The 26776-nt window shown below is 39.5% G+C and overlaps 1 protein-coding gene across 3 annotated transcripts in view; it reads left to right on the forward strand.

Annotated features, from left to right (window-relative positions):
• The window catches only part of dmxl1 (Dmx like 1), a 259834-nt gene that overhangs the window by 100159 nt on the left and 132899 nt on the right, over positions 1-26776 (forward strand). For all 3 annotated transcript variants that reach the window (XM_078566607.1, XM_078566622.1, XM_078566614.1), the window contains exons 10-17: positions 2093-2305; positions 8009-8247; positions 11486-12182; positions 12881-13002; positions 13562-13651; positions 15902-16025; positions 20070-20189; positions 22457-22666. In XM_078566607.1, the coding sequence (XP_078422733.1) occupies positions 2093-2305; positions 8009-8247; positions 11486-12182; positions 12881-13002; positions 13562-13651; positions 15902-16025; positions 20070-20189; positions 22457-22666 (1815 nt within the window). The remainder of the gene's footprint in view (positions 1-2092; positions 2306-8008; positions 8248-11485; positions 12183-12880; positions 13003-13561; positions 13652-15901; positions 16026-20069; positions 20190-22456; positions 22667-26776) is intronic.

The following is a 26776-nucleotide window of genomic DNA, read 5'->3' on the forward strand; positions in this document are numbered from 1 at the left end:
TTCTGTGAGGTTAGGGACTTATATTATGTTAGATGAACTCTGTGCTGTGAAGAGGTTCTGCTGAAAGGGATCTTTTAGCTTGCACATTCAATATGTCTCTTTCACTAGGGAGTAAATTGCCAGGGTTCTGTAAGGAAGATCCGTAATTGCAGTTATTCAAAAAAAATATCAAGGGGAAGAATCTGGAGAAGAATTTTTTTCATTCAGCGTGTTCCTCCATTTGTGGAAGAAAATAATTGTCTCCATCAGTTGCTTCAAGATTTTCAAAAGGTCCCAGCTTTATTGCCTTAGTTGGGTTTTTTGGCTAGGCTGTTGTGTGGCATCACTGAAAGAGAGCTTCCCCAAGCTACCCCATAAAAAACAGTGAGGAAATGTGACTTCATGCCTGAAAGGAATGACCACCCAATTACTTCCCTATTTGGGAGTTTCTCATGGGTGAGAAAATTTCAAGTGGTTTAAAATAATGTCTCCTTCACATTTACAGAGGTACTTCCCTGTCATTTAATAAAATAAATACCCAAATAAATTTAATGTTGAGCCTACAATGTTTCCTTATGAAAAAGGTAAGTAAATTAATCCTAGTTTCACCTTTAACAGGTTTAGTTTATGGATGATAAACTTAGTCATAGCATTATTGCAGCACAGGAGGAGGTCATTCAGCCCATTGAGTCCATGCTGGCTCTCTGTAGAACAGTCCAGTCAGTCCCATTCCCCATTCTTTCCCTGCAGCTCTACAAGTTTATTTCCCTCAAGTGACCATCCAATTTCCTTTTGAAATCATCAATCATCTCTGCTTCCTCCACTCTTGTAGGCGTCAAGTTCCAGGTCATTATTAATTGCTGTGTTAAAAATGTTCTTCCTCACATTCCCCCAACCGCTGCATCTCTTGCCCAAAACCTATATCCTTCCCTGGTTCTTGTACAATCAGCTAATGGCAATGGATTTTCTTTAGCTACTTTATCTAAACCTGTCATAATCTTGTACACTACTATCCAGCCTCCTCTGAATTTCCTTTGCTTCATGGAGAACAACCCCAGTTACTCCATCCTAACCTTGTAGCTAAAATTCCCCCATCCTGGAACCATTCTGGCAAATCTAGGTCCTTTCAAGGACCCTTAGATCCTCCTTAAAGAGTGGTAAGCAGAATTGGATGCATGACTCGAGTTGTGGCCTAACCAGAGCTTTATGCAGGTTCAGCATAACTTCCCTGCTTTTGTACTTAAGGCCTCTGTTTATGAAACCGAAGATCCCATATGCTTTGCTAATTACACTCTCAATATGTCCTGCCAACTTCAAGGATCTGTGCGTGTGGAACCCCAGGTTCCCTTGTTCCTGCATACTTTTTAGAACAGTACCATTAAAACACTACTGCCTCTCCCTACTGCCAAAATGCATCACCTCACACTTCTCTGTATTAAATTCCATCTGCCACTGTCTGCCCATTCTGCTCATTCATCTATTCCCTGCTGGAGTCAATTTGTGTCATTCTTACTGTTTGCCACACCTGCAAGTTTGGTATCATCAGCAGATTTTTAAATTTTACTTTGTATTCCGATATCCAAGTCATTTATTTTTATATCAGTATGTGAGTGCTTTAACTTGGTGTTAGATGTACCAAGCACAGAATGTTCTTTGCATTTCATATTGAGGAAAATTAAACAAAGGACTACTATCTTAAATACTGATTCTATTAGAAGCCCTAATTTGAGCAATGTGATTTAGGATTAAGCCTATAGTGAGGCATGTGGTGACTTACACGATCTTAGTCATGTTATTGTTATAAAGCCAGTCTCTTCCATTAAAGATGAACTGTCACTGAAGCACCTGACAGCAGTTGCTTACCAAATATAAACTCATCATTTTGTTCAGGAATAGAGGACTGGGGGCAGCTTGCCTAATCCTTAGAGAAGGGTGTGTGTTGAAGGAAGACATTGAGATAAGAACAAAGATTGGAAATAAATTAATCCCTGTCACTAAAGTTGGAAGTCAATTTTAAAAAATATTGTTGACCAGTTTTGCGTGTTTACATTTCTGATTTTATTTTTATTGAATATTCAATCTTTAAAGTTTTTTTGATCTCTTATTTAAATAGACATTCCACTGCTGCCTTCCATCACTTCATTGAGCTTGAGCGAAAATGAAGAAACTAATGGACTCTTTGTGGTCCATTGGCTAAACAACAAGGAATTGCATTTTACCTTGTCAATGGAGGTCTTTTTACAGCAGCTACGAAGGAGCTTGGAGCAGCAATCTCCAGAACCTGGAATGGAAGATTTTGGACAAATTGAGAGCAAATCTGATGATGGTATTGTATTAATTTTGTCTGGTTGAAATATGCATGCATCCTTCTATATTAGTTAGTTCAGATTTATCTTGGTAGGTGACTTTCTTTGAGTGGACTGATTATTCAAATGAATTGTCTATGTTACAGAGCCTTCATTAACAATCTTATTCAACACAAGTGAAAACCCACTGTTAAAATTTAAAACTTAACATAATTAGTAAGTGCAAATCAATCATGTTTCCTTGTAAGGAAGTTGAGTGTGGCAAGGGAGGAGATAGCAGGGGCATTGGCAATAATTTTCAATACCTCTCTGGCCGCAGGAGAGGTGCCAGAGGACTGGAGGACAGCCAATGTGGCACTGTTATTCAAGAAGGGAGGAAGGGATAAACCAGGGAACTACAAGCCAGTCAGTCTAACCTCAGTGGTGGGGAAACTATTGGAAGCAATTCTGAGGGACAGAATTAATCTACACTTGGAGAAGCAGGGATTAATCAAGGACAGTCAGCATGGTTTTGTTAAGGGGAGGTCAAGTCTGACCAATTTGATTGAATTTTTTGAAGAGGTGACCAGGTGTGTAGATGAGGGCAATGCGTTTGACGTAGTCTACTTGGACTTCAGCAAAGCTTTTGATAAGGCCCCGCATGGGAGACTGATAACGAAGGTGAGAGCCCATAGGATCCAAGGCAATTTGGCAAAGTGGATCCAGAATTGGCTGAGTGGCAGGAAACAGATTGATGGTTGAGGGCTGTTTTTGTGACAGGATGCATGTGTCTAGTGGGGTTCCACAGGGAGCAGTGTTGGGCCCCTTGCTGTTTGTGGTATATATGAACGATTTAGACTTGAATGTAGGAGGGTTGATCAGTAAGTTCGCGGATGACACGAAAATTGATGGGGTGGTAAATAGTGAGGAGGATGGCCTTAGATTAGAGGAGGATATAGACGGGCTGGCCAGATGGGCTGATAAGTGGCAAATAGAATTTAATCTGGATAAGTGTGAAGTGATGCACTTGGGCAGGACAAACAAGGCAAGGGAATACACAATGAATTGTAGGACTCTGGGAAGTACCAAGGATCAGAGGGACCTTGGTGTGCCTGTCCACCAGTCCCTTAAGGTAGCGGGACAGGGAGATAAGGTGGTTAAGAAGGCATAGGGGATACTTGCCTTTATTAGCCGAGGCATGGAATATAAGAGCAGGAAGGTTATGCTGGAACTGTATAAAACGTTGGTTAGGCCGCAGCTAGAGTATTGCATGCAGTTCTGGAATCCGCATTATAGGAAGGATGTGCTTGCACTAGACAGAGTACAGAGGAGATTTACCAGGATGTTGCCTGGGCTGGAGAGTTTTAGTTATGAGGAGAGATTGGATAGACTGGGGTTATTTTCCCTGGAGCAGAGGAGATTGAGGTGTATAAAATTATGAGGGGCATAGATAGAATAGACATGAAGTAACCTTTCCCCTTGGTGGAGGGATCAATAACCAGGGGGCATAGATTTAAGGTGAGGGGATGTGAGGAAGAATTTTTTCACCCAGAGGGTGGTGGGACTCTGGAACTCTCTGCCTGAAAGAGTGGTAGAGGCAGAAACCCACATAACATTTTAGAAGTATTTGGATGTGTACTTGCGATGCCATGGCATACAAGGCTATGGACCTAGTGCTGGAAAATGGGATTAGAATAGTTAGGTACTTGTTTGACCGGCGCAGACTTGATGGGCCAAAGGGCCTTTTTCTGTGCTGTAGACCTCTATGACCCTAAATGCTATAATTTAATTTTTTAAAACAAGAGTTTTTTTATTATTCATTCATCGGATGTAGGCGTCATAGCTAGGCCAGCATTTATTGCCCATCCCTAACTGCCCTTGAGAACATGTTGGTGAGTTCCCTTCTTGAACTGCAGCAGTCCATGTGATGTAGGTATACCCACAGTACTTTAAAGAGAGAGTTCTAGGATTTTGACTCAGTGACAGTGAAAGAATTGCAATATATTTCCAAGTCAGGGTGGTGAGTGGCTTGGAGGGGAACTTCCATGTTGTGGTGTTCCCACATGTCCCTGCTGCCCTTGCCCTTCTAGATGGTAGTGGTCGTGGGTTTGGAAGGTGCTGTCTAAGTAGCCTTGGTGAGTTCCAGCCATGCATCTTGTAGATGGCACACACTGCTGCCACTGTGCTTCAGTGGTGGAAGGAGTGAATGTTTGTGGATTAGGTGCCATTCAAGTGGGCTGTTTTGTCGTGGATTGTGTCAAGCTTCTTGAGTGTTGTTGGAGCTGCACTTAGCCAGGCAAGTGGAGAATATTCCATCACACTCTAGATTTGTGCCTTATAGATGGTGGACAGGCTTTGGGCAACCAGGAGGTGAGTTAATTCGCCGCAGGATTCCTAGCCCCTGACCTGCTCTTGTAGCCTTAGTATTTACATGGCTAGTCCAGTTCAGTTTCTGGTCAATGGTAACCCCCCCCAGGATGTTGATAGTGGGGGAAGTTTAGTGATGGTAATGCCATTAAATCTCTAGGGGTGATGGTTAGATTCTCTCTTGTTGGAGATGCTCGCTCATTGCCAGGCACTTGTGTGGTGCAAGTGTTACTTGCCACTTGTCACCCCAAGCCTTGACATTGTCCAAGTCTTGCTCCAGTTGGAAATGCACTGCTTCAATATCTGAGGAGACACGAATGATGATGAACATTGTGCAACCATCAGCGAACATCCCCACTTCTGACCTTATGATGGAAGGAAGTTCATTAATGAAGCAGCTGAAGATGGTTGGGCCTAAGACACTACCCTGAGGAGCTCCCGCAGTGATGCCCTGGAACTGAGATGATTGACCTACAACAACCACAGCCATCTTCCTTTGTGCTAGGTATAACTCCAACCAGCAGAGAGTTTTCCCTTGATTCCCATTGACTTCGGTTTTGCTCGGGCTCCTTGATGCCACACTTGATCAAATGCTGCCTTGATGTCAAGGGCAGTCACTCTCACCTCACCTCTGGAGTGCAGCCCTTTTGTCCATTTTAGAACCAAGACTCTAATGAGATCAGGAGCTGGGTGGCTCTGGTGGAACCCAAACTGAGTGTCAGTGAGCAGGTTATTGCTAAGCAAATGCCACTTGATAGCACTGTTGATGACCCCTTCCATCACTTTACTGATAGTCTTTCGAGTTATCAACAGTCACAGATTGCAACTCTTTTTTTCGAGTACAATCACAGTTCTTGGTTTCCGGGAGTGGGACATGAACCCACAACCCTCTGATTCAAAGGCAAGGGTGCTATGAACTGAGCCACAGCTGACACCTCCTCATCACTTTACTGATGATGGAGGTAGACTGATGGAGCGGTAATTGGCCGGCTTGGATTTGCCCTGCTTTGTGTGTTTGGGACATATCTGGGCAATTATCCACATTGCTGGGTAGATGCCTGTGTTGTAGCTGTACTGGAACAGCTTGGCTAGGGGTGTGACAAGTTCTGGAGCCCAGGCCTTCAGTGCTATTGCTGGAATTAGCCACAACTAATGGACATACATCCTTTTGCCTGTCTTCAAATGACGCAGCAGAAGTTTAGATGTTCTTTACTACTTGACACTAAAGTATTCATTTGCTCATGCAGAGTAAAGGGTTAACATCAGAAGCATAAATGATGCTGATGTAATACACTAAGTCCTCACTTAAAGTTGCGATTGCAATCCTGAATATCGTGACTTTAAGTAAAACAATTTGAAGGAAATCATGAATTCTTAATGGAACCAATGTTGAAGCTGGGAGTTAGATTGCTTTGGATATTTCTTACCTGGAAAAAACAATCTAGAAGTTGACAAACTGTGCCATCCATGTGCAGCGCTGTGCATTCCTAGCTGGAACCTCTCTCTCTCTCTCTCTCGATCTTAAGTTGGCTGCTACTGTACTTCTTAGCACAGTCTGGACAGCACTTACTGAACAATCCCATCACAAAATCACATCTAATGTTGGGCACACTTCTGAATTTAGCCAGCACAGGCTGCTTGAGTACAGTCAGTACTCTGCCTGTTGCACACAGCCGAAGAGACTTGCTGTTTGATGAGATCCACCAGCCGTTGAGATGTACAGCCTACATACTTTTGCTGAAGCTATAAATGTTCATATGCAGAGCCCTATCCTCTGTGAACAGAATATGACCAGGCATTGTGCCTTTTTCAATTAAACAAAAGCATGGGGGACAACTGTTTCCTGGTGCATTTCCATGCTAACGCTTCGACCGATTAGAGTCAACTTGCCTTTTAGAATTTCAATAGAACCTTGGGGGGATAACTGTTCTCTGGTGTATTCTCCATGACATCGCCTTGACCAATCAGAGCTGACTTGCTAACCAATCAGCACCCTTTTCTCATGCAGTATGGATTCTTCTTCCCTTTGAAATTTAGCATTCTTGCATCTTTCCTGATGAGTGCAAGACAAAGAGCTTCAACCTTTTTTTTCAGCAATAAATCAGTTTATCATGTTAAACACTCAATTAGGTCACTTCAACCTTCTAATCTCAAGGGAATTCAAGCTATGCTTATGAATCTTGACCTCATATTTTAAACTACAGTATGATTTTGGACAATCTGTGCTATTATATCTCCAAAGCCAGTAAAAACAGAAAGTGCTGCAAATTTACAAAGCTCATCATGTAGAAAATAGATAGCTAATGCTGTTTTGGAGGTCTTGAGACGCAGTGATAGTGTCCCTACCTCTCAATCAGAAGTTCCGTGTTCAAGTCCTGCTCAGGGATTTAATGGCCACGGAAGATGTGTTCGTAACATGGCCAGACATGTTGATTATCAACCTGCAAATCTTTCCAATATGCCTGTGGCAGGTAGTGAGAGCTTGACAGTCTCCTGATCAGCCAGAAGGCAATGGCAAACTGCAGTACCTTGCTAAGCATAACCAGGGACCAACATGTGGAAGTCCATGGTCGCCAATCCCCTTTAAGGATGTGGCACCTAAAGTGAGAGAGAATGCTATTTTGGGTGTGTACATTTACTCAGAACAAGAATAACGTAGCTGTGTTTGAATCGGTACTGAGATGCATCTTAAGATGGAACTTTGAGATTGGGTGATAATAAATGATATTTGTCTCACGACAGAATTGTCTTTAGCTCCATTGACTGCAAATCAAATTGAGTAATATCACTTAAAAACTTCGCCATGATGTGTTTAGTATTGCGACTCTCAGAACAAAATTCAGGTCTGATTGAACAAAGTTACAAATTAGATCCCTTCTTTGGCTTAGTGTCCATTTTCCTCATACCTCTATAATTCACTTTAATGTTTTTATAAATATTCACTTTATGAATAAAAATGTTTAGGTACTTTTATTTGCCTATGATAGAAAGCGGACAAGAGAATTTCCTGCAGTTTATGCAGTTCTTTTTATTCAAAACGAACCATATGTCTGATGAGTATAAATCACCATGGATTGAGCAGTATTTGTCATGAGCAGAATATCTCCATATTTAACAGCATGTCAAAATGTTTCTTCAATTTGAATTATATGTCTTCAATTTTCATTTGATAAAAATAGGATTATAAGTTACATTTACTATACCTCCGTAAATTTAAATTATAGATATAAAATGTATTGTGACTTTGACGACCCTTCGAGGTTCAGTGTTTCAAGTAACAATGTATATTATAGCAATTAAAAATAAGAATATAATGGGGTTTACTATTAACTATTCATAAATTGAAGCTGTGCTGATCCATTCTTTTCTTTACACAGAAATTGATGAAAACAGTGAATATCACAAAGGATTTGTGCAATCTGTACTTTCAGACAAAAGTACTGGGGAAAAGACCTCATCAGCTGTCATGATTGATCATAAAATTGAAGTGCTATTAGCAGAATGGAACAAGAATGCAGACATGCTCTTCAGTATTCATCCTATGGATGGATCCTTATTGGTGTGGCATGTTGACTGGCTGGATGAGTATCAGCCTGGGATGTTTCGGCAGGTGCAGGTAAAGCACTCTACTATTTCCTAATATTGCTTGTTCAGTGAGCTAGATTTCCTGTTTCTGATAATTTTGATTGTTGCAGATATGCATAATGAATTTCCCATACATTCTAAAGAGAACAGTGAAAAGGAAGTATTGAGAAGTCAAAAGTAAGTTCAGTTTTTGCCTAGGCAGACTATGTATAGAAAATTACAGGAGGTAATTTGAAAGCCCTAGGCCCAAATGCTCTAATCAGAGTAAAAGTAGAGACTATTTTAATAATGAGTATCTAGATTCTTTGTTGCATTTTAGAGCAGTTTATTTGTTGTATTTCACTGATTTTAAACTTCTTATCCCCTTTCTAATAACATAAGAAAGAGGAGCAAGAGTAGACCATTAGGCCCCTTGAGCCTACTCCGCCACGCAGTAAGATCATGGCTGATCCTCTTGTGTTTCGATTTCCACATTCCCAATTAACCCCTTATTCCCTTGCCTAACAAGAATCTATCTACCTCTGCCTTAGAAATATTCAATGACCCTGCCTCCACCACCTTCTGAGTCAGAGAATTCTAATGTCGCACAACCCTCTGAGAGAAAAAAATTCTCCTCATCTCTGTCTAAAAGGGTGATCCCTAATTTTAAAATTAGTTCTGGACTCCTAGTTCTGGACTCACCCACAAGAGGAAACATCCTTTCAACATCCACCTTGTCAAGTCCGTTCAGGATCTTGTATGTTTCAATCAAATCATCCCTCATTATTCTTAACTCCAGTGTAAACAAGCCCAGTCTGTCCAACCTTTCCTCATAAGACAACTCGCTCATTCCAGTTATCAATCTAGTAAACCTCCTTTGAACCACCTCCAATGCATTTACATCCTCCCTTAAGTAAGGAGACCAAAACTGCACACAGTATTCGAGATGTAGTCTCACCAATGCCCTGTGTAACTGAAGCATAACATCCTTACTTTTATGTTCAATCCACCTCGTAATAAAGGATAACATTCCATTAGCCTTCTTAATTACTTGCTGTACCTGCATACTAACTTTTTGTGATTCGTGTACTGGAACACCTCGATCCCTCTGCACCTCAGAATTATGCAGCCATTCTCCATTTAAGTAATACTCTGCTTTTTTGTTCTTCCTGCCAAAGTGGACAACTTCACATTTTCCCACATTAAACTCCATTTGCCAGACCTTTGCCCACTCACTGAACCTATCTATATCTATCTGCAACCTCCTCATGTCCTCTTCAAAACACACTTTCCTACCTATCTTTGTGCCATCTGCAAATTTAGCCACCATGTCTTCACTCCCCTCACCTAAGTCATTGATGTAAATCGTTAAAAGTTGAGGCCCCTGTGAGATGCATTTGTCATATCCTGCCAATCAGAAAAAGACCTATATATGCAAACTCTTTGCTTTCTGCCAGCCAGCCAATCTTCTATCCATGCTAATATCCTACCCACTAAACCATGCGCTTTTATTTTCCGTAATGATCTTTGATGTGGCACAATATCAAATGCCTTCTAGAAATCCAAGCACAGCTCATCTACAGGCTCCCCTTTTATCTACTGCGCATGTTACTCCTTCAAAAAACTCTAATAAATTGGCTAAACATGATTTTCCTTTCCAAAAACTATGCTGACTCTTCCCAATTGCAGTGAGCTCTTCTAAGTGCCCAGCTGTAACCTCCTTAAAGATTGATTCTAATAACTTCCCCATGACAAGACGACAAGCTAACTGGCCTATTGTTTCCTGTTTCCTGCTACCCTCGCTTCTTGAATAGAGGGATTATATTTGCTACTTTCCAACCCGATGGAACTTTTCCAGGATCTAGTGAATTTTGGAAAATTAACACCAGCGCATTACCTACCTCATGAGCCACCTCTTTTATGACCCCAGGATGTAGTCCATCGGGACCCGGAGACTTGCCAGCCGGCAGCTCCATCAATTTGCTCAGTACCGTTTCCCCAGTGATTTTGATTTCACCAAGTTCCTTTCTCCTGTTCACCTCCTGATTTGCAGCTATTACTGAAATGCTTTTTTGTATCCTCTATGGTGAACACAGAAGCAAAATATTTGTTCATTCCTTCTGCCATTTCCTTATCATCTACTATTAACTCTCTACTGTCACTCTCTAGAGGACCAACACTCAATTTACTTATTCTTTTTCTTTATAAGCACCTGTAGAATTATGATTCCGGTTTTATTTTAAGATCAATATTCAACCTGGTTCATTACTGATCAAAATTAAAATTCAAAGATTTGTTTTTCCTTGACAGGTAAGCCATTTAAAATTGTTCACTCGAGTGAAAGCATATTTGCTTTAGCTCTTCAAGTTTGTTTTGCAATTCATGCTCATTTTGGTATATGCAATATTACCTTACTATTATTTTGTTACTTTGAAGAACGTCCATTCCCCCCCCGCCCCCCCCCCCCCTCCAACCCACAATAATTTCAAAGGTGTCTAAGATTAAGTTAACATATATACTACAGTTGCGTTCATTATGCCTCACATCTTAAGGGTGCTGTCACCTCCAGGAAATATTGCAATCACATTGTACCAATATTAACATTAGTTTTGTTACATTATTGAAATTGAAATATACTTTTAAAAACATCAGTACTTGTGAAGCTTTTGTTTCCTACCATGTTTCATGTAAATACCTAATATTTTTAAATATTCATGAAAATGCTAGAATTTTTCGTTTGTGAAGATATTCTGTGCCTATATTTACTTGTGCTTTCCTCTCCCTGTGGCAATTGCACCTTCATTATCAAACCCTGGATCAGCTCAGATTAAATTTGTTTCTATTTGTCCTGAAACTAGTTTGCAAACTTCATGTCCAGCTATTTCATTTTTAATATTTATTTTATTAATATTTTGCTCAGTTCCTAGTTGGGCGAACAGGTCAAACTTTATTTTGTTAAGCAACTTGAATACCTGAACAAGAGAACCCAGTGATGCCTGTGGAAAGCTGGGTACACCACAATCGAGTTATCTTGGGAGTGTTGAAAGGGGTAATCACACGATGAATTCCAAAAATTAAACCTTTCATTTCTTGCAAGATACTTGAAACTTGTTGCTGCTCAAGCTTCATAACAATCCTTTGATTTGTTTCTTATTGTGCAGCTTGCTTTAGCAATGCTGAAGTGCAGACTTGAAAATAAACATTGTCTAAACTTATTACCTAAACAAAAAGTGAATAAGATGATTCTAACTGTCCTTTTTAAAAATATGTGTATACGTTTTGTTTTCTAGGTTTCATTTGCCTCTAGAATTCCTGTGGCATTCCCTACTGGTGATGCAAACTCTCTGAGCAAGAGTATAGTTATGTATGCCTGCACAAAAAATGTAGACTTGGCTATTCAACAAGGGAAACTGAAACCACCTGGCCTGACACACTCCACGTCTGGCATGTTAATCTCTGCTGGCCAAAATAAATCATCTGGTAGTTTAAAGCTGAGCATCTTCACGCCTAATGTGCTCATGATCTCAAAACATGCAGATGGATCCTTGAACCAGTGGGCTGTCAGCTTTGCAGAGGAGTCTGCATTTTCAACTGTCCTTGGCGTGTCTCATAAGTCACGTTACTGTGGTCATCGTTTTCATCTCAATGATTTAGCATGTCATTCAGTTTTGCCCTTACTGTTGACTACTTCTTACCACAATGCAATACGGACGCCAGATGGCGGAAGTCTGTACAATGAAGGCAGGAGTTTTGACTCCTTAGAATGCAATGATTCAGTATCAAGAAACCAGAGGGAAAATGGTACAGCAGCTACATTCCAGGATTCTAATTCAATATACAGTGAACTAATTCTGTGGCGAGTAGATCCAGTCGGGCCATTGTCGTACTCTGGAGGGGTGTCAGAGTTGGCCAGAATCAATTCCCTCCATGTTTCAGCCTTTTCAAACGTGGCTTGGCTGCCAACTCTAATCCCAAGTTACTGTCTGGGTAAGTACTGCATGTATGTTTTGAATCCTCAAATGAATGCTTCACTTTCAAATGTAGTCTCAAGCCCGTGTACTGGAAAATAGACTATTTTTTTGTTAGTTAATATTTAACTATATACATGGTAACTTTACTGGACACAGATAACTTTGAACTCCCTGTCAAGTTTCTTACTGTAGTTTAGTTTTTCATTAAAATCATCAGTACATGCAGCTGTCAGAGCCTTCATTAACTAGTTTGTAAACAAACATGTGAATCAGAGCAATGCCACTTTGTATGTCCCATTATCTAATCCTCCACTATGATAAAATATGATGAAACTTTCAAAATCAGAACTTTTATCATTGGAATCTAAATAATCTTGTTTCTGTATTTCTAACTTCACAACTTCTTTTGGTGTAAGTTTGAAGAAGAATGCTTTTTAAACAATTCTGGTCTGATTTGCTTTGAATGAATTTGCAGTAACCATATTGCTTTGCATGCAATTTTGATTGAGTCAGGCTGACCTTATTTTCATTACCTGACAGTACTTTGTTTCCCCTAAAACACCCATTTCCTTTCGTTGAGCCCACCTGTGTCCTAATTCTCAGGAGGATCTTGCTCGGTGGCGCAGTCACCAGTTATGTACCTTAACCATGCTTTCCACTCAGTAATTTTGTGGGTGCTCAATGATTTGATAATTCAACTTTGTTTATTTTTAGGTGCATATTGCAACTCTCCTAGTGCTTGTTTTGTGGCAAGCGATGGTCATTATTTGCGATTATACCAAGCTGTTATTGACGCTAAAAAACTTTTAAGTGAGCTTTCCAATCCAGAAATCGCTGTAAGTAAAAGTTTAATTATGCTAAATGCTATTTGAGTAATTTGTTCTGTAGTATCTTGTTTTTGCACTCCTATAGTGCAGAATTTACTAGTGTACTGCACTAGTATCTGCACTCCTGTGCAGAAATACATGCTTTTAAAAAATATTTTTGGTTTCATGGCACACAACCTTTGTGCCAGCTGTGGCTGTTGATGTTACCAGTCTATCTACTGCATCTTTGATGTGAACTTGTTGCCAGACTTTTTCAGCAGCCCTCAAAGGAACTGAACTTTTAATTAAATGTTCTTTTCAGCAGAGTACATTTTGTGAACAAGTTCATGAGTAATTCATTCTTTGAGATAGAATAAGCAGGGAAGTTCTGATATTCACATACCAGTTTTTTCCCCTCACATGATAGATATACATATCAAAAAACAAATAGAGATTTTTGATAACTGCTGCAATATCGTGTGTCAGCCTATCCATGAAAATTATACTTTAAGCAGTTATTTCAATTTTGACTTTGTTAAAAGACAATATCCTTGAACAGTAATTCACCTGTGTTGACATGTTATCACAGAGATTTGTTGGAGAGATTTTCAACATTGTAAGCCAGCAGTCAACAGCAAGACCAGGCTGCATTATAGAACTAGATGCAATCACTGAGCTTGTAAGTATATTACAGGCTTTTCCCCCCCTATTTCTTGCACTTATGTTGAAACATTAGAATATGTTGACATGATAATTGTGTAAAGAAAGAGCTTGCATTTATATAGCACTTTTCATAACCACATACAGGTACATCCCAAAGTGCTTTGCAGCCAATTAACTACTTCTGTAATGTAGTCACTCTTGCACTCTTGTAATGCAGGAAATGCAGCATCCAATTGGCACACAGTAATCTCTTTTAAATAGAAAAGCAGCAATGCAATAATTTCCAGAAAATATGCTTTAGATGTTGAATGAGGGATAAATTTGGCTATGACACTGAGCAAAACTTGCCTGCTCTTCAAAATAGTGCAGAGGCCTCATTTAAACACCACACTGAAAAGACCATACCTTCAACAGTGCTGCATCCTCTTCGTGCTGTACTGGAATGTCAACGTACATTATGTACTCCAGTTCCTGGAATGGGTCACATTATTCTAACTCAGGCAAGAGTGCGAACAACTGAATTGCAGTTGATAACATTTGATGTACCGTTTACCACACACCTGTTCTAAATTTAAGTTGTTGAGCTTCGACGTGGATATGTCAACTTAGGCAGCTATGTTTTTTTTTATTAATCCCCCTCCCCCCGCAGTCCAGGTTTTTCTTGAAATAAAAATAAAAGGATTAATTTGTCATTTTGTCTGGATGACAAAAACAGTATCCCCCTCCAGATCCTGTTCTTTGAACCCTCAATGGCCAATGTTCCAGGGCGATCAAAGAAATTGCTTTAAAAACATGGCGGCATTGACATTAACAACTGGCAGGAGTTTCATTACCAAACGTTCAGAATGGTGACAACTTCATCATGCTTTGAGTCCCAACACCTTAATGATGAAGCAAAGTCGCAGAAGAAAAGGAAGCAAACCCTGCACTGTGAATCCTACTATTTCATGGGATGTCCTGCCCATGTGTCCAAAGATTTGTGGGCTGAGAATCAGCCTATTCAGTCACATGAAGACCCATGGTGGAAACTCATGACCTTGAGCAGACATCATTCTTGGATCGAGAGACAGCTGATATCGACGACTATTGGTACCAGTTTGACATCATAGTCTTTTAGTACAGTGAGTGGTTAGCATATATATCTTACTGTACTGCCCTTTGTTCAAGGATCCAGAGAGCTTTGCTAATCAACTATCTTTGTAATGTTTTTCAACTCCAAATAAAAACAGTCGACCATCATGACCTAAAAGCATTTCCAAATTAAATTTTGAAATTTTTAAAAACATTTGTTTTAGTTGTGAGTCTACTTCTTAGTGTTGTCCACTGTTGCTTCTCACATTTGATTCCCGTAGAGAACAGTTGCCTTAAAACTACAGCTATATAGCAGACACTGCATCTATGCATCAGGGAAACCACATTAAATATATTTTTTTAAAACTGCTATGCAGTTATCTTTTTACCCTGTTTTAAACTTTCCATCTTCAGAATCAGGAATAGTTCTGAGAGATGCATCGGAAATAATGTTTCCACAGTAGTCAGAAAGAAGTGAAGTCAAAACAGATGGAAGAGATTTCAAATATTACTATTCAGTTCAGTCACTGATGGGTTCATTAGCTTTTAAGCTAAAACATTGTGTTTTGAACTTTAAGTGCCAAAGCAAACAAAAAAAAATTGTGTTTAATTACTGTGATACTACAAACTTCCTCATTTCAGCCTTGGCTCAGTGTTACCACTCTTCACCGAGTAGGAAGGCTGTGGGTTCAAGTTCCACTCCATCTAGGCTGATATTTTGGTGCAGTACTGTTGTAGGTGCTTTCTTTCAGATGACAGGTTAAACAGAAGTTCGTCAAGGTTCGTCTTGGTTGGCCCTAAAAGATCTCATGGTACTGTTCATGGTAGAGCAGGGAATTCTCCCAGTATTCTGCCTTGCCCAATATTTATCCATAAACCAACACCATAGAAACAGATTATCCGGTCAATATCACATTGATGTTTGTAAAGACTTGCTATGCACAAATTGCCCGCTGCACTTCACAACAAGTAACTACATTTGAAACAGCTGTAAAATGCTTTGGCACACGCTGAGGTCATGAAAAGCACCATAAAAATGCAACTTCTTTATTTTCTTGCTCCCTCTCTTTCTTGTTTTCCCTCTCCACACCCTGCCCCCCCCACCCCATTCCTGTCCTATTTTAACTGAACCATGTGTGAAGAATTTATAATTACATCCTGTAATTTATTTACTTGAACACTGGTTTTACTTCAGTTTGGGAAAGAGACTCAGTTACTTCACGTCTTTAAGGAGGATTTTATATTAGTTAATCAACCCAAGAAAATGCAGCAAAATGAAAAACAGACTTCTGATGAAACCAGTTCACAACAGGAAACAGGTACAATGTCTTGATTAATGCAGATTTACTTTTCCCAAATTGTCACACAGATTTACATGAGGTGCTTTAATTACCAAAATTATTTTCAATTATAGTATAGTATATTTCTTCATTTTGTGTCCTTCATCCATTGTACCATCAACAAAACATAATTTTTTGACTGATTATGGAATAATGTTGCCTTTATTCAGTTAATCTTTCCTACCGCATTTAAACAAACGCATTTCAAGAGTTGGCTTTTGATAGCAACCTTTTCACCTATGTAATAGTGTTAAATAATTTGTAATATTTTAATGCTTTCAATTTGCATTTTTTGTTACTTAAATGATCATTTTGCATGCGTTTTTCTTAATTTTTACTAATTAAATATACTTATTTTCTCTTGCTATGAGCATTCATTAGTTTTGAAATAAAAACAAAATGCCGGAAATACACAGGTCAGACAGCATCTGTGGAGTGAAACAGTTAACATTTCAAGTTGATGAGCTTTTGTCATACTAATCAGAACTGTTTATTCAAAGATTTTCATTTACTGTCTTTTTTCAGTAGCTGAACCAAAATAAGGTTTAAATAAATGTAAACATTCAAATTGTGCATTTCATAATATGATTAATTTTCTCAGGAATCCCAGCACCCCTTTTTCAATGATCCTAGACCCATTGGTCCTGAAAGCTCTTTTCAGCACTAGCCGAACCCGCCTTCAAAATACTACTTTACACCAAGACTCCTCTACAACACAACCAGACCCCGAGCGCCCTTGCCATTGCTGAAAATTATTTTTGTCAATATTGCTTGACATGATAATGCTGTTACAAAACCTCAAAATCAGTAAAAGAAAACTAGGGAAGATCTGACGTAAAAAAACTAAAATGCTTGAAAATGTTAGCAGGCCAGGCAGCAGTTGTGAGGGGACAACACCACCTGAAAGTTGCTCTCCAATCTACATGCCATTCTGACTTGGAACTATATCATCGTTCCATCACTGTCGCTGGGTCAAAACTCCTGGAACTCTTTTCCTCACAGCATTGTGGGTGTACCTACACCAGATGGACTGCAACGGTTCAAGAAGGCGGCTCACCTCAACACCACCTTGAGGGCTATTAGGGATGGGCAATAAGTGCTGGCCTAGCCAGTGACACCCACATCCCATGAAAGAATAAAAAAAGAGAAATGGAGTTTTAACATTTCAACTCGATGCTCTTTCCCCATTTCTATATTTGCTTAAAGCAGATACATCTGTAATGTTTTCCAGTTCTGATGAAAGGTCATTGACCTGAAACATTAACTCTCTTTGTCTCTCAGCAAACGCTGAGTATTTCCAGCATTTTCTGTTTTTTTTCCCCAAACCTCCAGCATCCGCAGTATTTTGCTTTTGTATTCATTAGTTTCTGTTGACATTAATTTGAAAAAGATTTTGTAATTTCTACCTACTGTCATAGAATCAGAGTGTTTCCAGTACAGAACGAGGTCATTCAGCCCGTCATGTCAATATGGCTCCCCGTAAGAGCTACTCAGCCAGTCCTGCCCTGCAGCATTTCTCTCAAACTTACAATTTTTTTTCCCAAGTGATTATCCAATTCCCCTTTCAAAGCCTCAATTGAATCTGCCTTCATGATATTCAGGTAGGGCATTCCAGATCCTAAACATTCACTGCGTTTAAAAAAAAAAGTTCCTCCATGTTGCCATTGCTTTTTTTTGACCAGCCACCTTAAATTGGTGTCCTCTGCTTCTTGACCCTTCTGTCATGGGGAGCAGTTGTTGCCTATCGACTGTGTCCAAGATTTTGAACACCTCTGTTAAATCTTCTCTCAACTTTCTCTTCACTAAAGGAAACAGCCCCAGCTTAGCCAAACTATCCTCATAACTATAGGTTCTCATCCCCCAGAATCATTCTCATAAATCTTTTCTGCACCATCTCCAATGCCATCACGTCCTCCTTAGTATGGTGACACAATACTCCTGTTGAACCTGAACCTGTCTTTGATAAAAATTCATATAACTTCCTTACTTTTTCACTCTATGCCACTATTTATAAAGCCCTGTCCTTACAAACCGCTTTCTCAACTTGTCCTGCCACCTTCAATAATTTGTGCACTTATACCCCTCGGTCCCTCCGTTCCTGCATCTCGTTTAGAATTGTACCCTTTTTGTTTATCTCATCTCTGCTTGTTGTTCATATCAAAATGCATCACCTCGCATTTCTCTGCATTAAATTTCCTGTCACGTGTCCACCCATTCCTACAGGTTATGTCCTCTTGAAATCTGTCCAAGTTGTATGTCACTCCAAAAATTAGTTTGGTAAGTAATAGTCAAATGGCAAAGCAACTAGTTTAATTTATAATTTAAAAAGTCTCATGTAGATTCTCAAATGTCATGTCAGAACAATGTAATTCACCCTGACATGCTTTGAGACATCTTTGAAATTTGCTAAGATGCTATATGAATCATATCACCCAAATGTAAATCTTTTTTCCAAAGTTAAATGGTGGACTTTACAATACAAATACTGCAGATGCTGGAAATCAGAAATAAAAAGAGAAAATGCTGGAAATGCTCAGCAGGTTAGCATCTGTGGAGAGTTAACATTTCAGCTCAGTGACCTTTCAGTTTTTTGTGTCTCCAGAGATGCTGCCTAGATTTACAATACACTTTACTTTCAATTTCCTAGGAAGAGGAGGTAATTCAAATAGTAGTCCCTTATGGACATAGTCTTGTTTTAAACCTTAATTGGCATTTACAGCACACTAAGGTTACTTAACAATGGAGTTACTTTGAAAAGGACAGTTTTGCCAAATTATGGCCTAAGTAGTTTGGTTTTGAAATGAAAATATTTCACAAATTTCCAATTTTCAAGAAGTTCCAGTTGAAGAGTAAATGAACAGTATTGCTAGCTACCATCAAAGTTCAGGAAAGTTTGTTAAGGGAACAATAATTGTTGAAAAATATTTAATTTAATAGTTCTTAGTGGCATATTATAAACTAAATCAAATCCATACTATATAGCTATAGCATTATGTTGCTACCTATGCATTTGCGCATGTAGGGCTGGATTTTATGGCTCCTGCTGGCATATTTGAAGATGTGATGAGCTCGTAAAATAAAGCAGGTGGTCTTTCTATCACCTTTCAGCTCACATCCGTCCTATCTTCCATATTATATTGGGCAGGGAAGGTGTCAGGCAGCCTGCTTGCTTTTGGGCTTATTGAGGCCCTTAAGAGGCCACTTAAAGGCCTTATTCTGCCTCCGCCTCTATTTTACGTGCGGCAGAGGCAAGGCAGGCAGCCTGATAGCTTTCACTGTGCAGGCTGCTGTCAGGCAGGAAGTGAGGTGTCTCCTTTTGGGTGTCCCCTATGCCCATCAGAGGCACCCCCACCCCTCACATACACACACACACACACACACACACCAAGGTCGTACATCCTCTTTACCCCCTCCCCAATGATGAAGGCCCATTCTGAATCAGCTAAGGTTGCTCCCAGTATATTACTGCTGCAGGCAGCTGGATTCTGAGTCAGCGGGCTCAAGATTGGCTTTACTGTTGGAGATCAGGAAATTCCACAAAACCAGGTGAAATGGAATATTGAGGGTGAAAGGTAGTTGGACCAAAATGGACGGTCCCCATTTAGGGACCTTATTTTATGTCCTGATTTGATATTTCCTTTTACTTCTCATGTCCACATTTAAATGAGCATTTGAGCTGCAGCACCTTGCATCATTTTATGGTTTAACTGTTAATAACCACAGAATAGAACATCACACTGTAATATGCTCTTAATTCTACAACTATTAACTTAGTGGTCTATTGTAATTTTTTTCAAGCATAAATACCGTCACTGCTGCTTTATTTTGCTTGCATAATTCAAATTATTGGATAGTTTGAATTTTAAGACATTGACTTAACAGTTGTAGCCTGCAGTGTATTTGGTTTGTTTTAGAAAGATATTGATAATTGAAATGTTTCTTTCACATCTGCTAAGACGTTATTGTCTCAGTAATGTTCAACATGTATGAAGCACTGTTCAACTAAGTTTCATTAATTTACAGAAGAACCACAAGATGGGTTTTCAGAAAAATTCTTTTTGGTGGTAATTGAGCATAAGCAGAACAACCACTCAGTGCTGCATATGTGGCATTTACACTTGAAATCCGATCAGATCTCTGTTGGTAGGTGTCATTTATATGTTAGATTGTATTTAATATAGAAATTGAATATAATTGTCAAGTGTATGTGGTCTAACTTATCCAAGCATATCTGAATTTTCACAGGAAGTCATTAGAACCATGTAATTGCATGTTGATCAATAGCTTCCAATTGTGGCAAATTTTGTTGGAAGTGATAAAAATTTGGATGGCTTTAGATGATTTAAAGGATTGGGTCACTGCTTCAAACTATTTTACTAACTTAGCTTCAGTAGAACCTGGGAGGAAACCTAATAAAGCACCAAAGATGCAGGGCTGCTGTGCTAATTTTGGATCTACTTTATTTTTAATGTCACTATTATAACCTCCTCACTTTCCAACAGTTTTACATTAATTATCACGGGACTTTTCATAAGAGATGTGACAATGTTGATTTGTTTAAGAAGAAGTCAAATTTAAATCAGTGAACCTATAGGAATGGCCCATAGACAAATAATTACAATAATTCATATGAACATATAGATTAGGAACAGGAGTAGGCCGCTTTGCCCCTCGAGCTTGTTCCACCATTCAATAAGATAATGGCTGATCTTATTTCTCCACATTCCTGCCTGCCCCATATAACCTTTCATCCGCTTATCAAGAATCTATCCACCTCTGCCTTGAAAATATTCAAAGACTCTGCTTCCACCGTCTTTTGAGAAGAGAGTTCCAAAGACACTCAACCCTCTGAGAAAAAATTCTCCTCACTTCTTCTGTCTTAAATGGCCAATCCCTTATTTTTAAACGGTGACCCCTGGTTCTAGATTCTCATAATTAAATTATTTCCAATAGAACTTGCCTTTTGAATCACCTTCTGTTTTACAGGTCTCACATGCAGCAAAATTATATTCTTAAATTAACTTGTTGCTTAAACCATTCAATTTATTCATAAAGATGCATACCACCTACATTAGGTTGGTTGTGTCTTGCTTTAGTCTTTTTTTTTATTCTTTCCTGGGATATGGACGTCGCTGGCAAGGCCAGCATTTGTTACCCATCCCTAATCACCTTGAAGTGAGTCGCTTGCTTGGCCATTTAAGAGTCAACCACCCTGTGGTGGCTCTGGAGTCACATATCGGCCAGATCAGTTAGGGATGGCAGATTTCCTTCCTTAAAGAACATCAGTGAACCAGATGGATGTTTAGAACAATCAATGATAGCCGCCATGGACACCATTACTGAGACTAGCTTTCAATACCATATTTATTAATTGAAATTAAATTACACCAGCTGCTGCCTTGGAATTTGAACTTGTGTCCCCAGAGCATTAGGCTGAGCCTCTGGGTTACTGGTCGAATGACATAACCACTACGCCCCCGCCATCTCTCCTCATCTGCAATCATAAATTATTTAAATAGCAGCACAAAACAGTTGAAACTAATACATCTAGTGTTAATTTTTTTATTTAATGGTCTAGAATCTGCTGTTTTCCAGAATATGCTGGAAACACCCAGCAGATGAAGCAGGAGACAACAGGCAATTCAACCTTTCAGGTGAATTTGTCATACTACGCTGTTATTGAAGAACTAGTTTAAAAAAGGAATAGAGGAAAAGAGGGATCAATCATGAGCACATGCACTTGAGTGCATTCACATGCAAAGACATACATATATGCATATCTAACAGTTCAAGAAGATGTCTCACCACCACCTTCTCAAGGGCAATTAGGAATGGGCAACAAACCCCATGAAAGAATGAAAAACAATACACAAAACTGACAGTCAGAGCAAGCGCAAGGAACCTGGTAGAAGAAAAAATATGTTGATACCAAAGGTAGAGACCACCTTGTGTTCCAACAGAGGCTAAAGTATTAGCTCATTCCTCCCATCATACATACTGCCACCACCAAATCCTTTGCAGTTTTTGCTCTGGACCAACAAAATGCAGCTGTTTCATAAGCTGAACAAATATTATTGGAGTACACAACTCTGCCACTGGATGATGCTGCACATGGTGCTCCAGAATGTTGTGTTCAGTGTTGAGGCTCTGTGAAATGAACATGAAAAGTAGATTGGCAAAAGGCTATTTAACACATCAATCTCACTTCCGCCTCAGACCTTTGGTCTATTATGGACTCTACCCCAATCATTAAATCTTTTCCTTAGGAACTGGTATGTTTCATGTTATGGTAGCAGGTACAATATAGCTCTCATTTTTTTGACAATGCTATAAATTGTGCACAAAATTGTACTGTATGTTTATGTCAATTTGCAAGTTGAACTCTACTAATAAATGAATTTTTTTTTTAGATAATGCTGCTGAAATTTCTGTGTCACCACCAGAGCAACAGAATGGCTTCTCCTCTGAAAAATTGCAATCTCCGTTCTTCAAAAAATACCAGGCTTGTAAAGCAAATTTACAGAGTGCCAGTAGATTAGCACTTGTCTCAAAAAGAGTTTATAGCCAAGAATTAGCTCTGCCAGAGGGCGTTGAAATTATTAGAGCTACTCCCTCTGCAGGTTAGTTGGTGTTTAATGATTAAATGAAGTCACTGTGAGTGACTTTAAGCTCCATGCTTGAAATACCACTGCCAGAATTTATTGTATGGGTTTAGAAAAGAAGTTCTATATTTCAACAGTGCGTGTCTATTTTTCAAAGTAAATGCAACTAGAAATAGATTTGTATTAAGGTTGAAGTTTTATTTGTTTATGGAGTGCTGGGTAAATTTGTGCCTCTACGTTATACATGTAAGAAAAAACACAAATGTGAAAACCTAAAATAGTAACAGAAAAAAAAAAGAAAGTCCAGAGAAGCCTAACCAATGCCTGAAAAAGGAAGCTAGATTAACATTTCAGGTTCTTTTCCTGAAACTCCATTTGCCCTGTCAAGCACATATAAAAGATTCCATGGCAACAAATCAAAGAAGGGCAAGGTGTTCTCCGTGGTGTGCTAGCAAATATTTATTCTTCAAACAACATGTAAAAATGAATAATCTAGCCATTATCATGTTGCTGTTTGTGGACCATGCTGTGTGCAAATTGGCAGCCACATCTCCTACGTTACGCTGTGGCTTATTACGGGCGGAGAGAGGTGGTGGGATCCTTTCTCCTCATCTCTTGGTTGCAACAACATAAACATGTTTTAGAGGGAGTGTTTTAAACCTTTTGAGTGTTGTGTTTTTCAGTAATAAACCTGAAGCAAGCTATCAGGTAAGTTTAAGTCAAAGGAAAGCATCATGTTTATTCTCATAACAGCCCAAAATGTAAATGAAAAGAAACACACTCACTCCCTCATGCACACAGACAAAACCACCAAGTAAAGATGGATCCTGGAGGCAAAGCATATGTTTAGGTTATTAGCAAAAGAAAATGCAAGAAGTAAATCATGTATCCAAATTTCAGTCCTTCTTAAAAATGCATACGTGTCAGGCCTGGATGGGTTCTCTCGCGATTCTTTGGATGAATGAAAGATGGAAGCCTCTGGATCTCCAGATAAAGTCTTGGCCAAGTTTGTAGAGGCAAAGTTTTGCAGGTGAAAACTAGCCCATTTCTCTCTCAGCCTGGCTTGACTGACTGTTAGGCAGGGTTCTGTTCTTGCTGGAGGATGGTCCTCCTTGTCCTGTTGGTTTGCAGACTTTGCCCTGTCTCTCCCTGGTTCTTGGAGTAAGAGGCTTTGTGAGCTGAGGTTGATTTCAGTCATGAGACCCTCCCATGATCAATACCTCCTTGGCAAAATAACTGCTTCAAAGTTAGAAGCCAGTGCTACACAATGGGATTTTAATGGTGGCTGTTCACAACTGCCTGTGATAATTGGTTTCTCTGCACCTTTCTTTGTCAGGAGTCGAGCCTGCAAACACTGTGTCTGGAAGAGCTATTGATTTTGATTTTCGGTAAATATCCAATCACTAGGAGGTGCACATTGACAAGTGGTTTCACATTGTGAATGTCTATTCAAGGGAGGGCATCCCACTCATGGTCACCTACATCATAAGAATTTTCCAGAACATGCTCAGACATGAGGTAATCATTTGTGCAGAGATCACAGAAGATCACCTGACCCTTGGTGGCCATCTTGGGTCAAAATAAATTGTCCATATGCCATGTTGTTTGTTACGGTCAGGTGGGAGGGGTCGAACGGCTCCTCTTTTTTCCCCTTCTGTTTGACCACAACAAGTTTTTGAAAGGGATGTACTTGCCAGTTTAGAGAGCACTTAACTATTTACATGCTGTGATTATAAAAGAGCCAATCGAGGTAGTGGATGCATTGGTGATCATCCTCCAAAATTTTATAAATTCTGGAACGGTTCTTGCGGATTGGAAGGTAGCAAATATCAGTCCACTATTTAAGAAGGGAGGGAGAAAGAAAACGGGGAACTACAGACCTGTTAGCCTTACATCAGTAGTAGGGAAAATGTTAGAATCTATGATAAAGGAGGTGATAAATGGGTACTTGGGTAATCATGACCTGATTGAGCATAGTCAACATGGATTTATGAATGGGAAATCCTGTTTGACAAATCTATTGGAGTTTTATGAGGATGTTACTAACTGAATTGATGAAGGGGAGTTGGTGGACGTGGTATACTTGGATTTTCAGAGGTTTTTGATAAAGTCCTCCACAGGCACTTTAAAGCACATGGGATAGGAGGTAGAATACTGGCATGGATTAAAGATTGGCTACAGGCAGAAAACAGAGTAGGAATAAACCAGCCATTCGCGCGTTGGCAAGCTGTGACTAGTGGGGTACTGCAAGGATCAGTCCTTTGGCCCCAGCTGTTAACAATATCTATCAATGATTTGAATTTGGGGACCAAACGTAATATTTACAAGTTTGCAAATGAGACAAAACTAGGTGGGAATGTGTGTTGTGAGGAAGATGCAAAGTGGCTTCAAGAGGATTTGGACAGACTTGGTGAGTGGGCAAGAACATGGCAGGTGGAATATAATTTTGTAAAATGAGAGGTTATACACTTTGGTAGGAGAAACGGATGTGCAGGGTATTTCTTAAATGGTAAGAGATGAGAAAGTGTAGATGTACAAAGGGACCTGGGTGTCCTTGACAATAAGTCACTGAAAGTTAACATGCAGGTGCAGCAAGCAATAGGAAGGCTAATGGTATGTTAGATTTTATCGCCAGAGTATTTGAGTACAGGATTAGCGAAGTCCTGCTTCAATTATTTGGAACTTTGGTTAGACCACACCTAGAGTGCTGTGTGCAGTTTTGGTCCCCTTACCTCAGAAAGGATATTATTGCCATAGAGGGAGTGCAACGAAGGTTCACCAGACTTGTTCCTGGGATGGCGGGACTGTCCTATGAAGAGAGATTGGGGAAACGAGTCCTATGTTCTCGAGTTTCGAAGAATGAGAGGTGATCTCATTGAAATCTACAAAAAACTTATAGGAATAGACAGAGTAGATGCAGGTATGATCTTTCCCCTGGTTGGGGGGTCTAGAACCAGGGGTCATGATTTCAAAATAAGGGTAAAGCCACTTAGGACTGAGATGAGAAATTTCTTTATACAGAGGTTTGTGAATCTTTGGAATTCTTTACCCCAGCGAGCTGTGAAGCTCACTCATTGAGTTTTAAAGCAGAGATTGACAGATTTCTAAATACCAATGACATAAAGGGATATGAGGATAGTATGGAAAAAAGGCATTGAGGTGGATGATCAGCCATGATGGTGTTGAATGGCGGAGCAGGCTCGATGAGCTGAATAGTCTGCTCCTGCTCCTATGTTCCTATAATTGGACAGATTTTCATGAGTTTAACAAAGAAAAAGGTTACCTTGATTATATTTAAACTGATCTAAGTGAACTAATAAAATATGCTCTGACTTTCGCACGCATGCATACACTCAAAGTTCACACACAAATATAGATTATAGAGTGGGGAAGAATAGGCTAGAGCCCATGGAAAGTAAAAGGAATATACACTCTGTAGCTTGGTGACTTAGCTGTGTTACAACTGGGATGGGAGGAGTGTGCAGTTTATCTAGCCCCACTACTCCATAGGTTGTACCATTAGTGTAACTGTTTAATTCACTTACCAAAATGGCCAAATATTTACCCTCGCTGCTGATAGATCCAGAATAAAAGAGATTTCAACAGTTCCCCTGAGATGAGGATTCCAAGCTGGGTACTGATAACCACACCGTATTTCAAGCAAGGCAAGGAGAGCGTGATCTGGGCAGCTTTTCCCCTTCAGTTTATTCCCAACTGAGTTCAACTGAATTCAAAACAAGAAGTTGAAAACGTAAAGCTCTTCCATCAATTCAATTCAGGTTTTCAGCCTGGATTAAGATGGATTAAAAACCATTAATTAACACACACCACTTTTTTATGACATATCCTTTTATTTTTTTAAAGTAAAAAATGTCTGTCGTCTTAATACATTTGCAGGCATATGACATGAGCATGACAGACCACACTTAAAAAGTGCTTCATTAGCTGTAAAGAAGTTAGATTGTTTCAAAGGTCATGATAAGTGCTATAAAAATGTAAGACTGACTTTATTTTCCCTGAGCACTTTTTTTGCAAACACAGGAATTACTCAGTCAGTTAAAGAAAGAAGGAACTTGTACTTAAATAGTACAGTTTTTGACTTCAGGGCATCTCAAAGCGCTTTACAGC

The sequence above is a fragment of the Cetorhinus maximus genome, chromosome 2 (assembly GCF_964194155.1).
Source record: "Cetorhinus maximus chromosome 2, sCetMax3.hap1.1, whole genome shotgun sequence".
Lineage (NCBI taxonomy): Eukaryota > Metazoa > Chordata > Chondrichthyes > Lamniformes > Cetorhinidae > Cetorhinus > Cetorhinus maximus.